The 15030-nt window shown below is 41.4% G+C and overlaps 1 protein-coding gene across 1 annotated transcript in view; it reads right to left on the bottom strand.

The window, feature by feature from the left end:
- The window catches only part of CDH13 (cadherin 13), a 1084595-nt gene that overhangs the window by 606940 nt on the left and 462625 nt on the right, over positions 1 to 15030 (bottom strand). The window contains exon 4 of the mRNA XM_055413053.2: positions 11435 to 11551. Within this exon, the coding sequence (XP_055269028.2) occupies positions 11435 to 11551 (117 nt within the window). The remainder of the gene's footprint in view (positions 1 to 11434; positions 11552 to 15030) is intronic.

Below are 15030 nucleotides of genomic sequence, written 5' to 3' on the forward strand. Positions count from 1 at the left end.
AGGAGAAGAGGCACGGAGGAGCTCGAAAAGCACAGACTCAAGGCCTGAGTCCACTTGTCACTGGTTGTGGGGCCTTACACAAATGCCTTCATGCCCTGAAAGGAGCAAAGCTGTCCAAAAATGACCCCTGGTGCCCACTCTGGACAAGAAACAAGCTAAAGCCTGGGGTGAATGGGTACGCCACTTCCCCAACTGAGGTTCCACACCAGCACTACTCCCCAGGGGACCAGGCACCCTGACCCCACCCAAGGTCACATTCTATGGGCCCCAAGGTCACTGCTATGCTGGAGCCAGCTCTTACTGCTTTAAGAAAGCCAAGTGTTAAATGTCAAATATGCAATAATTTTGCAAGTTGGCAGCTTGCAATTGACCACTGCAGGGGTATTTACACCAGAGAAAGTGGCAAACACTACATACAAGTCATAGAAGTTAGTGCTCCCTCACCCCAAGAGCCAGTTTACCAGTACACCTCTGCCCCAGGCATCAGGTGTGGGAATCTGGAATCTTAGATGACTTCTATAAATCTGGGTACCTGCACTCAGGCTGCCAGATACCCCTGGAAGTCTGATTACCTGTCCACTGGCCAACTAAGAAGTGAGAGCTATAGGAGCAAAGGACATCCCCTGGCACACCTCTCTGATGTACTCAGCTGTCTGACCAGTCTTGGCATCAGTCTCTCCAGGAAAATGGGGAAAGGGGAGCAATGCTTCTCATCTTTGGCTGACCCCTGGCTTGTATGTGTCCTCTGCCTCCAAAGGCCTCCCCTTCCCCACATGCCAAGTGCTAGTTTGAAATTCATCCGGAGCTCTAGTGCACAGCAGATGGCAATGCTGCAGGAGCTCATCTTACACAATGACTCAGTCTGTACCACACGTAGACTGTCTTGCACAGTGCTCGGCCTCCATTTCCTCAGTGGTACAATGGCGGCATAATATTGGTTTCCGAGAACATGCGTGGTTTCCGCATGTGAGCGTATATGCAAGTGGCAAAGACCCATGGAAATGAAACGCTCACTTATGTCACTGTGCAGAAATCATTTACGAGTCCTATTCCAGTACTGGCACTCTTTTACCTGTGTTACCTTGAGCAAGTAACTTAATTGCTCTCAATTTCAATTTCCCCATCCTGAGAAACGGTTGTTATAAGGCCTGCCCTGGACAACAAGGATAGTCATGCTTGGCTTAGATCCTGACACTCATTTGATGTTGAAGATTTCTAGTTGAATTTGAAAATTCCTCAACTCTCCTACCTCTAGGGTGATAATTTAAGCTGAAATGCCAGATCCTTTAATGTTCACAAATAATTAAATATAAATTCAGTCTGAGGCCAAATGTACATAACAATAAAGCCCTGGGACCCTTTCACATTGAGAACTGAAAGGGTGATAAACTCAGGGCTAAAAATATTGCTTCCTCTACAGGCTAAGATGCCTTTATTTGCTGGATGTATATCATGGAGGGGATTTTTGCATATATATGTATTTGGCAAAGAACCAAAACAACTCAATTATGCTTTACCATTAATTAAACTTTGCAGAAAGAGGGCAACACTTGCTAATAGTGAATATAAGCTTTTATTAGACTTAGTCAAAATAAGTTAGAATTAACTCTGTTCAGTTGTGATCAGAAGTTTTGAGTTTTTTATTTGTGTAGATTTAAAATATCATTGCATATATTAGCAGATGAAGAAATACTATCTTTGCTTACTCTTTCCCCCTCTTTCTTTCTCTCTCTCTCCTATTCCCTTTTACTCTTTCTCTTTCTAAACATACACACACACACAAAATCCATCAGCATCAAATCTATCACAATCTGCTAAGGATGCTTATATGACCTGACATAATGGTTGACTGCTAAGCAATTTATCTGGTAGCCTCTCTGCCACTGTGGAAAATTAAAATTTGTTGTAAACATACAGACTGGTCATATAATGCTCTGTTAACGCCTTTCTAACAATAAACCAGCTATGATCACTTAAATTAGTAACCAGTGAATACCTTAGTCAACTAGCCATAGATCTGTCTAGAATTCAAGCCAAAGAATATTTGAGTCCCTACTATGGGTTGCAAAGAGTCGGACACAACTGACTGACTTCACTCACTGTGTGTTAATAGATCACTCACTATTCTTGGTAAATTACAGTTAATGTGAAGATAAAAAAAAATACAAAATAAACTATACTGCTGCCCAAAATGTGTTGTGTCATCTAAGAGGTATAAAGAAACGTGTAAAGGAGATCAAAGACAAACTTTGGTTTTAGCCCAGCACTTCCCAACAGAAATATAACATGAACCATATAAATAAGCTAAAATTTTCTGGTAGACACATTAAAAAAAATAGGAAAAAACATATGAGGTCAATTTTAATTATAACAATATATCCAAAATAATTTTACTGCAATATGACATCTATATAAGGATTATTAATGAGATACGTTCCACTCTTTCATATGTGTGTGTGTGGGTACTGTTTTAAAATTCTATACTTACATTTCAATTTAGACATTATATTTTCAACAAAATATTTTATCTGTATCTAGATTAAAATTTACAAGATAGATTCAATATATTATAATCACCTATAATGGAAAATAATCTGAAAAAATATGTACATGTAACTGAATCACTTTGCTATACTTCTGAAACTAACACTATATTGTATTAATAAATCAATTATGTGTGTGTGTGTGCGTGTGTGCTCAGTCATGTCTGACTCTTTGCAGCTCCATGAACTGGAGACTGGAGACCAGGCTCCTCTCTCCATGGAATTTTCCAGGCAAGAGTACTGGAGTGGGTTGCCGTTTCCTACTCCAGGGGATCTTCTGACCCAGGGATCAAATCCATGTCTCTTGCGTCTCCTGCTATATTTCATTAAAAAAAAAGAAAATTACAGTTGAAAAGTTGCATTCACATGAGAAGTTGGATCAAGTAGTAGTTTTTAAGTTCAAAACAAAATTAATTATATCTTGGAACTTCCCTGGAAGTCCAGTGGTTAAGACTCTGTGCTCCCAGTATAGGGAGCACAGGTCCGATCCATGGTCAGGGAGCTAAGATCCCGCATACCTCATGGTACAGACAAAAATAAATCAGTAAGTGGATATATAGATAAATAAATATATTAAAATTTAATGAAGTATAAAAATCCAGTTCATCAATTGCAGCAGCAGCCACATTGCAAGTGCTCAACACCTGCAGTTAGATGCTGTCACGCTGCCAGAGTAGATGTGGGACTTTCTGCAGCGGAGCAAGTATTCCACTGGATGTGCTGCCTTAGTGTGTAAACAGGGTGGCCATACGGAGTGAGGATGAAGAAGGTGTGTCCCAGGAAGTGAGAAGAGTTCAGTCATGGAAAACTGAAAGAAGTATGTACAATTGGGGTCACTGAATGTAGAAATCACTTCTGCAGCTCATCTCACCAAGAAATTTTCAGCACTGAGGTTCTGGACATCTTATATCACCAATATTAAAATTTTTCTCCTATACAACAAAGCTAGTGGAGGTGATGGAATTCCAGTTGAGCTATTTCAAATCCTAAAAGATAATGCTGTGAAAGTGCTGCACTCAGTATGCTAGCAAATTTGGAAAACTCAGCAGTGGCCACAGGACTGGAAAAGGTCAGTTTTCATTCCAATCCCAAAGAAAGGCAATGCCAAGGAATGTTCAAACTACCACAAAATTGCACTCATCTCATATCCTGGCAAAGTAATGCTCAAAATTCTCCAAGCCAGGCTTCAACAGTACATGAACCATGAACTTCCAGATGCTCAAACTGGGTTTAGAAAAGGCAGAGGAACCAGAGATCAAATTGTCAACATCCTATGGATCATTAAAAAAGCAAAAGAGTTCCAGAAAAATGTTGGCTTTATTGACTACACCAAAGCCTTTGAGTGTGGGAATCACAACAAAATATGGAAAATTCTTAAAGAGATGGGATTACCATCTCTGAGAAATCTGCCTCCTGAGAAATCTGTGTGCAGGTCAAGAAGCAACAGTTAGAATTGGACATGGAACAACAGACTGGTTACAAATCGGGAAAGGAGTATGTCAAGGCTGTATACTATCACCCAGCTTATTTAACTTATATGCAGAGTATATCATACAAAATGCCAGGCTGGATGAAGCCAAGCTGGAATCAAGATTGCTGGGAGAAATATCAGTAACTTCAGATAGACAGATGACACCACCCTTATGGCAGAAAGTGATGAAGAACTACAGAGCCTCTTGATGAAATTGAAAGAGGAGAGTGAAAAAGTTGTCTTAAAACTCAACATTCAGAAAACTAAGATCATGGCATCTGGTCCCATCACTTCATGGGAATAGATGGGGAAACAATGGAAACAATGACAGACTTTATTGTTTTGGACCCCAAAATCACTGCAGATAGTGATTGCAGCCATGAAATTAAAAGATGCTTACTCCTTGGAAGAAAAGCTATGACCAACCTAAGAAAGCATATTAAAAAGCAGAGACAACAAAGGTCTGTCTAGTTAAAGCTATGGTTTTTCCAGTGGTCATGTATGGATGTGAGAGTTGGACTATAAAGAAAGCTGAGTGTTGAAGAATTGATGGTTTTGAACTGTGGTGTTGGAGAAGACTCTTGAGAGTCCCTTGGAATGCAAGGAGATCCAACCAGTCAATCCTAAAGGAAATCAGTCTTGAATATTCATTGGAAGGACTGATGATGAAGCTGAAACTTCAATACTTTGGCCACCTGATGAGAAGAACTGACTCATTTGAAAAGACCCTGATGCTGGGAAAGATTGAAGGTGGGAGGGGAAGGGGACGACAGAGGATGAGATGGTTGGATGGCATCACTAACTTGATGGACATGAGTTTGAGCAATCTTCAGGAGTTGGTGATGGACAGGGAAGCCTGGCGTGCTGCAGTCCATGGGGTCGCAGAGTTGGACACAACTGAGCGACTGAACTGAACTCATACAAGAATCAATAAAAATTTTTAGTTACTGAATAAAACTGCTACTTGTTTTAAAATGGGGAAATTAATCAGATGTAAATTTCTGAGACGAGATATTAGTTAGACTTGAATAAAAGATGTGAAATGATGGATTTTAAAAGGTGGGTGGTGATTACATAAAACAAATCAGGCCATAGGATGGAGCAAGGCACCCTAAGTCTTCATGTTAGTAGGAAGATGAGCTGGAGCAGGGCTCAATGAAGACAGATCTAGTTATCAGCATTCTGGTCCAGCTGCTAGGGATGCAGCTTGGCACCCATGTGTTCTCAAAGTGCTGCAAAGACTATTAAATTGAGTGAAACAAATTCAATTCCAAGACTGTTAGACTTCTTAGCACCATTTTGCACAGGTGGGGATAACAGTGTACCTGAATGTGGGGGGACTGCTAACCAACCACACATCCAGAACTCTGAGAAATATTTAGGACCTGCTGTAAATTGCCCTCATGTGTGACTTACATTCATGACACAATCAAAGCAGGGCCTTGGTTGAGTGGTTTTCATGATTTGGTCTAATGATCTATGTTGATTCCCTTTATGAACAGCACATGGTCCCATTACATATTTCTTCCATCATGGGTTAAAGATGTCCTTCTAAAGGCCCATTCTACCAATTTATAGGGGATATAAAAAAAGGATTTTCAGTAAAATGTACTTTCATTGGTTTTGATGAAAAGGGTTTGTGATGAAAGTAGAATCTCTAATAAGCATTTCATAAATGACTTGTCTTTCAAACAATATAAAACAGAATAAAATACGTCTCCCAAAAAACTCCTTGCTGCTTCACAGATTTAAAGTCCCCTGCTCTCAATCAATCGGGCCCAAGAACTCAAAAATCTCTAGAGACGCAATCAAATATTTATCAGGGAAAATTGATAAAACTGAGAACTTATTTATGGCCCAAATTTTGAAACAGTCACACATTGAAGGGGGAGGGAAAAAAATCATATGTTGAGAACTACATATTTCTCTCCAGGACATATACTCTCAGATTCTCCTTGCTGTCTAGACTTCAAAAATGGGAAGGGACTCACAGGCTTGAGAAATTATATTCACAACCAGGATTTTTACCCTTTTTTCCCCACAAACATTGGGAGTTATGATGGAAAATAAGCCCCCAAATTCTAATAAGTTAGCTAAATTATCAACTAATTAATGATTTGGCAGGTAGATAAAATGTGCATATTTCAAAACTTTGCCTAATACTTAGAGCTGCTTGCATACCCTTTCTGTAAATACAATGGCACATGGCACAGCTTCCAGCTGTGAAAAATCTGCCACAGGGGGCTAATTTGCTGCAGCACCTTACTTTCATTATTACCCTTTAGTGTATGGATCTTCTTTCTTTAAAGAAATTCAGACCGTGATTCAGTTCAGTTCAGTCACTCAGTCGTGTCCGACTCTTTGCAACCCCATGAATCACAGCACGCCAGGCCTCCCTGTCCATCACCAACTCCCGGAGTACACTCAGACTCATGTCCATCGAGTTGGTGATGCCATCCAGCCTTCTCACTCTCTGTCGTCCCCTCCTCCTCCTGCCCCAAATCCCTCTCAGCATCAGAGTCTTTTCCAGTGAGTCAACTCTTCGCATGAGGTGGCCAAAGTATTGGAGTTTCAGCTTTAACATCAGTCCTTCCAATGAACACCCAGGACTGATCTCCTTTAGAATGGACTGGTTGGATCTCCTTGCAGTCCAAGGGTCTCTCAAGAGTTTTCTTCAACACCACAGTTCAAAAGCATCTATTCTTTGGCAATCAGCTTTCTTCACAGTCCAACACTCACATCCATACATGACCATTGGAAAAACCACAGCCTTGACTAGACGGACCTTTGTTGGCAAAGTAATGTCTCTGCTTTTTAATATGCTATCTAGGTTGGTTATAGCTTTCCTTCCAAGGAGTAAGCATGACCGTGATTAAAATATGACAAAAAAGAAAATAAAGAGGCATAGACTTGGTCTCCATTCATTCTCTTGAATTGTAAGACCCAGTGCTTTTGTGTCAATATGCCAGCTCTTGTTCCTTTTGTAATGATTTATATTTAGTTAAACTTAATTTTTCCCAACACTATAGTATGAAATTTCCAAACACACAGGAAAATTGAAGACGCTCACAGTGATCAACTGTGCTCATCGCCTAGAGTCCACCATTAACATTTTCCTATACTTCCTTTGTCATATATCTATTCATTGACCCACCCCTCTAATCATCTTATTTTCTGTTACATTTCAAGGAATTAAGGTTAGTTTTAATGATACTTTAAAGAAAGTAATTCTCAGCAAGGATATGATTGCACTGAGTAGCCATGAGCCCACTGGTTAGGAGCATAGACTGTGCTGGCACAAAGCCTGCCTCTGCCATTAAGTATGTGACTATGGACAGGTCATCCTTCAAGGTGCCAAATGAGCAAGCTCCAGGAGTTGGTGATGGACAGGGAAGCCTGACATGCTGCCGTCCACGGGGTCACACAGCGTCGGACACGACTGAGTGACTGAACTAACTGAATCTCGGACAGGTCACAGCATACTCAGAGCCTCGTTTGGCACCTTGGAGGATGACCCTCATGTTTTTTTGTAATGAAAATTCAACACAATAGATGAAAAGTGATTACACTACTATGACAAAGAATTTGTGAGGACTTTTTCTACTCATCTCTGATCCTGTGGGATCAAGGACTCTGTTTCCTTTGCCATTACATTAGCAGCCTCGTGCACAGTGCCTTGTAAATAGCAGTTATGGAATATATACTTGTTGATATGAACTGGGTTGAATTTCAGAGGTTTCCCTCCTGGTATGTAGCACGTACTTATTAGTGGAGAGGGGCAAGAGCAGTGACTTCAAAGGCATGGAGCATAAGAAAGTTAGTTGAGAAATGAGCTGGAAGCTGAGGATGAGACAAAGACAGAAAACCTAGCCCGCAAAGCAGAAGTGTTTACGGCAAGTTCAGTGACAGAGCAGAATTCATCAGTGCCCAGCCCTAGTCCCTTGGACTTCACCTTGGATCCCACCTTTGCAGTGCACACCAGCGGACGTCTAGCTGTTGCAATGCCTAAAGGCTCTGCTCCAGGTTTCAGAGGCCCATTGGCACAGTGCACAGGGCACAGCAGAGGTGCTGAGGGATTTACACCTCTGCGAGCAGCCCTCAACCAGACTGATAGGGTTGGTATATAAATACCCAACTCCCTCCTTCACAGACAGGATGACCCTGAGAGTGTGCTTTACCTGGTTTCCTAGCCTTTCTCCATGGGACTACAGTCCAGTCCACCACAGTGGCAAACAGGCCTCTCAGCTGGCTGCTTTCAACTGCCTGCTTTCCCTTACCCGCTTTACTCCTTCACTCCCTTATCTGTATTGCTGATGCTGTTGTTGTTCAGTCACTAAGTCGTGTCCAACTTTTACAACCCCAAGGACTGTAGCCTGCCAGGTTCCTCTGTCCATGGGATTTCCCAGGCAAGAATATCAGGGTGGGTCAACATTTATTTCCCTAGGGGATCTTGCCAACCCAGGGATCAAACCCATGTTTCCTGCTTGGCAGGTGGATTCTCTTACCACTGAGCCACGTGGGAGGTCCTTACCAGTATTTACTGGTACAGAAAAGGCTTGCATTTTAATTCTTGTCTGAGGGAGCCCAGACTAAGGCAACTGTCTTTATACTTTATGCCCATAGAATCTCTTCTTCAAATGGCATTCTACACTAAAATCTGATGCACAGTATTTATAAAGTTAGAGCTGCCTGACTTGCAGAGTTTGGGTGGATGGGAGTGGTGATGTGTGGAGGCCAGAGCCTAGCCTCTCTTGTCTTCTTCCTCTTCTCCCAGCCTGCCCAGTACTTTTGAAGACTCCCACACCCTCCCACAGCTCAACAGAGCCTTGCTCGTCAGCTGCTGGTGGAACTCATTAGGATATGATACAAGATATAAAGAAAAGAATAAGAGGAATGAATAAAAACAAGCAGACACAGAGAGGAAAATATGTTCTTTCAAAGGCCCAAGAAGCATGGACAAACACATAATTTTTGCAAGGCAGTGCAGTTATTGTGTAAAAGCCATCTGGAGGTTTGGGAGGCTTTCACACCATTATGATGTTCCTAGACTACGGCACTTGGAAAAGCTGTTGTTTGTAGAGAATCCAGGTTGAAAGCCCACGTGGGCAGAAACATAGAGGAGAGATATCTTTGGCTAGAAAAACAAATAGTGTTTTGAGGCTGTAATAAGTAAGAAACCATGCAGAAGAATGTCCTTAGCTGCATATTTATTGATCTCAAAGAAAGGGTCTTGTGAAACTCCCTAAATATACTCAGGAGGATGAATGTATGGGATTGAAGGAAGCTTTAGGATGACCACAAAAAATTTATTGTCTAAAGCTGGACAAGTTTAAGGAGATAGATAGTGTTAGCAATAATTGTGCCAGAACAACAAAGTCTTCTGACAACTGAGATGTAAAAATTCACCCTTGGAAACTATTTAATGCTATAATAAACTAACTGAAATTCCACTACTGAAAGTATTACAGGATAGTGGTAGGCAGAGGAGGAGAAAGTGTTTTAGATTGGACCTCCATAAACTTGAGTGTGCATAACTGAATCACTTGGAAGGTAAGAAAAAATAGGTTCCTGGCTCCATCCCAAGAGTTTCTGGTTCCATGGTGCTGTGGTGGGATGGGAGAGAAGGCACGTCGAGCAAGAAGCCAGGTGATGCTGTGTTGCGGTCCAAAGCTCTTGAAGTAGGACTGGTTTAGCCTTCAAGAGCTATGGACCAGCAGCACCAGCATCACCTGGCTGCTTGCTCGACGTGCCTTCTCTCCCATCCCACCACAGCACGGGTTGAAAATACTAAGTGTACATGAAGAAGGGCTTCCCTGGTGGCTCAGAGGTTAAAGCGTCTGCCTCCAATGCGGGAGACCTGGGTTCGATCCCTGGGTCGGGAAGATCCCCTGGAGAAGGAAACGGTAACCCACTCCAGTATTCTTGCCTGGAGAATCCCATGGACGGAGAAGCCTGGTAGGCTACAGTCCATGGGGTCGCAAAGAGTCGGACACGACTGAGCGACGGAACGGAACGGAACGGAACGGAACATGAAGAAAACCTACAGAACAAGGATGAAACTTGTGTCTCAAACTATCTGGGGGCAGAAACTTGCAGATTTGAGGACTCTGGCCCTGTGGCTTCAGGGAAATCTCACAAAGGCCACCACAGGGGCTTGTGTGGCCCAAAGGGTCTACGCTCACCAGCCCTATCACTGTCCACTTGCAACAACTCTGCTTCCCTTTGCATCATATCCTGGAGACCTGGCAAGATTTTGCCTAAAGAAAGACATATTTGGCACAGCGATAGTTTAAATCATAAGCATGATTATTACCAGGATACTGAATTATTCACGCTTCTAGTTTACAATACAAATAGATTTCTAATAATTCAAGTCACCCTAACCTCTTGCGTAGGTCACTATAAAACCTTCCTCTTGGCTGTTTCTTTGTGTCCACTCCTCCCTACATTGTGCTCCCACAGATCATTCCATACAAGGCAGCCAGAGGGATCAAACATACAGATGCACACATACCTGGGAGAGTTTCCAGTGGTTTCCAGCTGCATGCACAATGAAAACCCTACTCGTGACCACAGTCTCCAAGGCCCACATGACAGGCCACCTTCTCTGACTTCAACTTGTATCACGCTTCTCCTTGCTTACTACATTGCAGCCAACCAGACATATCTTCTCCTCAGATACACCTCATGCTTTCCCGCCTCCATATCACTTGTATTCAACAAATAGATAAACAATCCAACAGCACCAGCCACTCAGATCATCCACTCGACTAACCACCACTGTTCCAATTCCAAGGTCTCTGAAAAATATGAACTGGTTAAAATTGGATTCCCCGTGTTGGTTTTCCCGAGGGGAGAGGATGTATCGACCAGGCAACATCAGTATTTCTGCCTACTTAGCAGTAAATATTTCTTCATGGAAAAGTGGTTGCTCTGATTCATTCAATGGTGCTTGCTAGATCTGGTTAGTGTGGTTTAATTGCTTTGATGTGACTTTGTTTTTAGAGAGCTGCCCCAAGGTTGTTCCTGGACCTACACATTTGAAAACTAGGATCTGAATAAAATGACACGTATCATCATACTGCTATAGTAAGGGGACTTATCTGGCTAATGGCCTAGGCATTGTATACAAAAGCAGTGAGTCTATTTCCTAACCAATGACACCCTCATGTCACAACAGTTGCATCTTTATCTACCATGTCGATCTTCAAATCATGACATTCAAAGGTGTTACTTTTTTTAAAAATCCCTTTTTCATGACCTTTTGACATTCTTTACATGGCAAAACCCTTTGGCCTCTGACTATAGAGGAACTGAGGCCAATTCCTGCTGGTCGCTAAACCAGTCAGAGTCAGTTTGCCTCGTGTATGCTCATCTCATAATAAAAACATGCTTTGGCATTTGTCTTTGTCTGACTTACCTTGCCAACATCTCTCGGGAAAGGTTGTCTCTGATTCTCTGGAATTAAAATGGGAGATACCACAATGGACCTCTTTTGTCTTGGGACAGGAGAAGTTCTTGCAAATTTAAATATATCCTAAAAGAGAAAAAACAAATCAATTGACTAAAATCCCCCATGGAGAAGATGTATCAGTCTGCTCTGAGATATGGCTCCTTTGTTGTGAAAGCATACAGCTGTTTGGACATTGTTAATTTTATTCTATCAAACCTCATTAGAGTTAGCAAGTACATCGTTAGAATTATACTAAAGCTGACATTGTGATTCACAATGACTATCATTAAGCTATTTAATCCCATCTTCTGAATCTTTCTATTCACAATGTCAATCTTGATTTATACATCCTTCAGTGCTGTGTATTCCCTTTCTTAACCTGCCAAGTGAGGAGATTACTTGCTTGGTCACTAACCCACAGAACTCTCGCTGGATACAAAAGTGACTCTCCTCACGGTCAACTGTGTGTTCCTCACATTCACAACTGAAAAAGGATGAAGAGCAATCTCAGCATCCAAACTATGTCTGGCATTATGGAGAATCTTAGTCAATGTTCTTTCAAAGGCCATTTGTTTTTATTAGTGGGTCTGCTCCTGGAACTCACGTCCCACACAGTACGTCCCAAATTTCAATCACTGGAACAATACTGTGAGAATTTCTGGCCTATCACCTTTTAAATTAAATAAACAGCTGCAAAAAAAGAACCTGTGTCATTATTTTAAATACACTACTAGTATGACTTCTCATATAAAATAGGAAAACATAAACATTGAGACCAATGATGTTATAAAATTTGAGCTGGAAACTTAGGTGGGTGTAAAGTTTCCTCTTATTGAAAGAGAGATAAGAAAAGGCTAGACGGGTGTTAAAGGGCTATAACTGAAAGTAAGCATCTGAGTTAGTACCAAAAGTAAGCACCGCAAACTTCGGATAATAGGTTCCTATGAAAATCATGTGGCAAATGATATTCAAATGCCATCACTGAACCATGATCCATAACATGTGTGCGCATCTATAATGTATATATCATATGACAGTGATATACATACACATATATACACACACACATATGTGTAATTGTTTTAAAGGGAACTCTATATAAGAAAAGTACTTTTGAATCAGTTCCAATGAGGTGGATCAAACTGGAGTCTATTATACAGAGTGAAGGAAGCCAGAAAGAAAATCACCAATACAGTATACTAACACATATATATGGAATTTAGCAAGATGATAATGATAACCCTGTATACGAGACAACAAAAGAAACACAGATGTATAGAACAGTCTTTTGGACTCTGTGGGAGAGGGAGAGGGTGGGATGATTTGGGAGAATAGCATTGAAACATGTATATTGTCATATGTGAAAAGAATCGCCAGTCCAGGTTCAATGCATGATACAGGATGCTGGGGGCTGGTGCACTGGGATGACCCAGAGGGATGGGAGGGGGAGGGAGGTGTGAGGGGGGTTCAAGATGGGGAACACATCTACACCCGGGGCAGATTCACATCAATGTATGGCAAAACCAATACAATAATGTAAAGTAATTAGCCTCCAATTAAATAAATTTAAAAAGAAATAAAAAGAAAAGTCAATAGGAAACAAGACCAGCAAAGGCAGCTTCTATAAAGTCTATAGTCTTTCTCTTGATTTTGTCTGGAGTATAAACTGATGTTATTCTTATAGAAAGTAATCAGGCAGTATTTATTCATCAAGAACCTTACAAATGTACATATCCCCTCATGCTATACTCTATACACTCTATCTACACTCTATAATTTCACTCCTAGGAATACATCCAGATGCTAAATTCAAAAGAGGAAAAATAAAAAACTGAAAGCAGGAAGATGTTTGCTGCTGCTGCTAAGTCACTTCAGTCATGTCTGACTCTGTGTGACCCCATAGACGGAAGCCCACCAGGCTCCCCCGTCCCTGGGATTCTCCAGGCAAGAACACTGGAGTGGGTTGCCATTTCCTTCTCCAATGTGTGAAAGTGGATAGTGAAAAGTGAAAGTGAAGTCGCTCAGTCGTGTCCGACCCTTAGCGACCCCACGGACTGCAGCCTACCAGGCTCCTCCATCCATGGGATTTTCTAGGCAATAGTACTGGAGTGGCTTGCCATTGCCTTCTCCGAGGAAGATGTTTAGTGAGACATTTATAAAGAGAAAAAGTGGCAAACTGCTTGAATGCACAGTTTCAGGATAAGGTTAAATTTGGGTCCATCAGCAGGAGACAGTCCTAGGTGGTCACCATAAGGCAGTTGTGAAGACATGTTCTAACTGCTGTGATCATAATTTGATTGCTTCCACAATCATAACCACAAACTACTCTCATAACAACATGTGTTGGAACGTGTGTTGGCACTTTACATGTGACTTTGCTGATATTTTGTAAAAAACTTCCCAAGTAACTCTTAGTCCTCCCTAACCAATGAAGAATGTCAAGTTCCAAGAGGTTATATAAATTGCTCCAATTCACCTAGCCAGCAGACAGAATATGTAAGTAACATGTGTAGGAAAACATAGAATACCATATTGGTTGCCCTCTAATTTATATAAGCTATACTGAACATAGAAGAATGATATTCAAAACCACAGTGAATAAGTCCAAATAAAAGACTGCTTGATTTCTAAGATGATCAAAGACTCAATATGCAAGCAAAGACAGAAAACTGGAGCATGTGTACATAAAAGACAGCAAAAAGACTCAGAAGGGTTAAAACAACAAAAACCTAACTGACACACCAACTAAATAAATAAATAAGTAAGTAATCCAACCCAATCATGCAGAAAACAGCAGAGGAAGAAAGAGAGAACGGGACACTGAGAAGACAATGAACAACAAACTGGATTATATTCATAAAACATTGATATATAACATCTATAAAGATTCTGTTGGCTTATTAGGGAATAGGCAAAGAACAGAAAACATGTAAAATAATGCAAAATATGTGCAATATATGACTCTTATTTACAATAAAAAATCTTGAGGCTCATATGAAAGAAAGCCTAGGAAAGCACTTAGAAAAGATTTAAAGTACTATGCAAATGTAGGGGATTAGTGATTCTGCTCTATAATAGAGCAAAAGTAAGTTTCCATTATGACGAGATATGAAAATGTGTCTAAAGTAATGAAAAGCATACTCACTGTCAGCAACAAACCTTCTTTTGTTTACCATAAAGAACTCATTTGTGTTTGTGAGCCTGGGAATGGGTGGTACTTTTGTCCTGCTGGGTGACCAGAGTGGTCAGGTTCCTAAGTCCCCATTCCTACCTCTGGTATACTCCCAGCCCAACAGCACTGAAGCCCACAGCTGCCAGTCCATTTCCTCAACTCTCACATCCTTGAAGCTTGGTAGTAATAACAGTGTGAACCTCTGGGCCTAAAGTGCCTTTGAAGAGAAGCAGGAGGCTCTGAGCCTCAGGTTAGCTCTGGAAGGGAGCGGGTGGGGGAGTGACCTATTGATTACAGAGAAGCTTCCATGTGCGCTGGACTCTCTGAGCCCACTGTGGTATGCAGAGCATCCCTTCTCTTCCGACTTTTAACTTATTTGCCTTACAATGGC

This window comes from Moschus berezovskii, chromosome 22 (genome assembly GCF_049115385.1).
Source record: "Moschus berezovskii isolate FMDL1 chromosome 22, NW_MosBer_1.0, whole genome shotgun sequence".
Taxonomy (NCBI): domain Eukaryota; kingdom Metazoa; phylum Chordata; class Mammalia; order Artiodactyla; family Moschidae; genus Moschus; species Moschus berezovskii.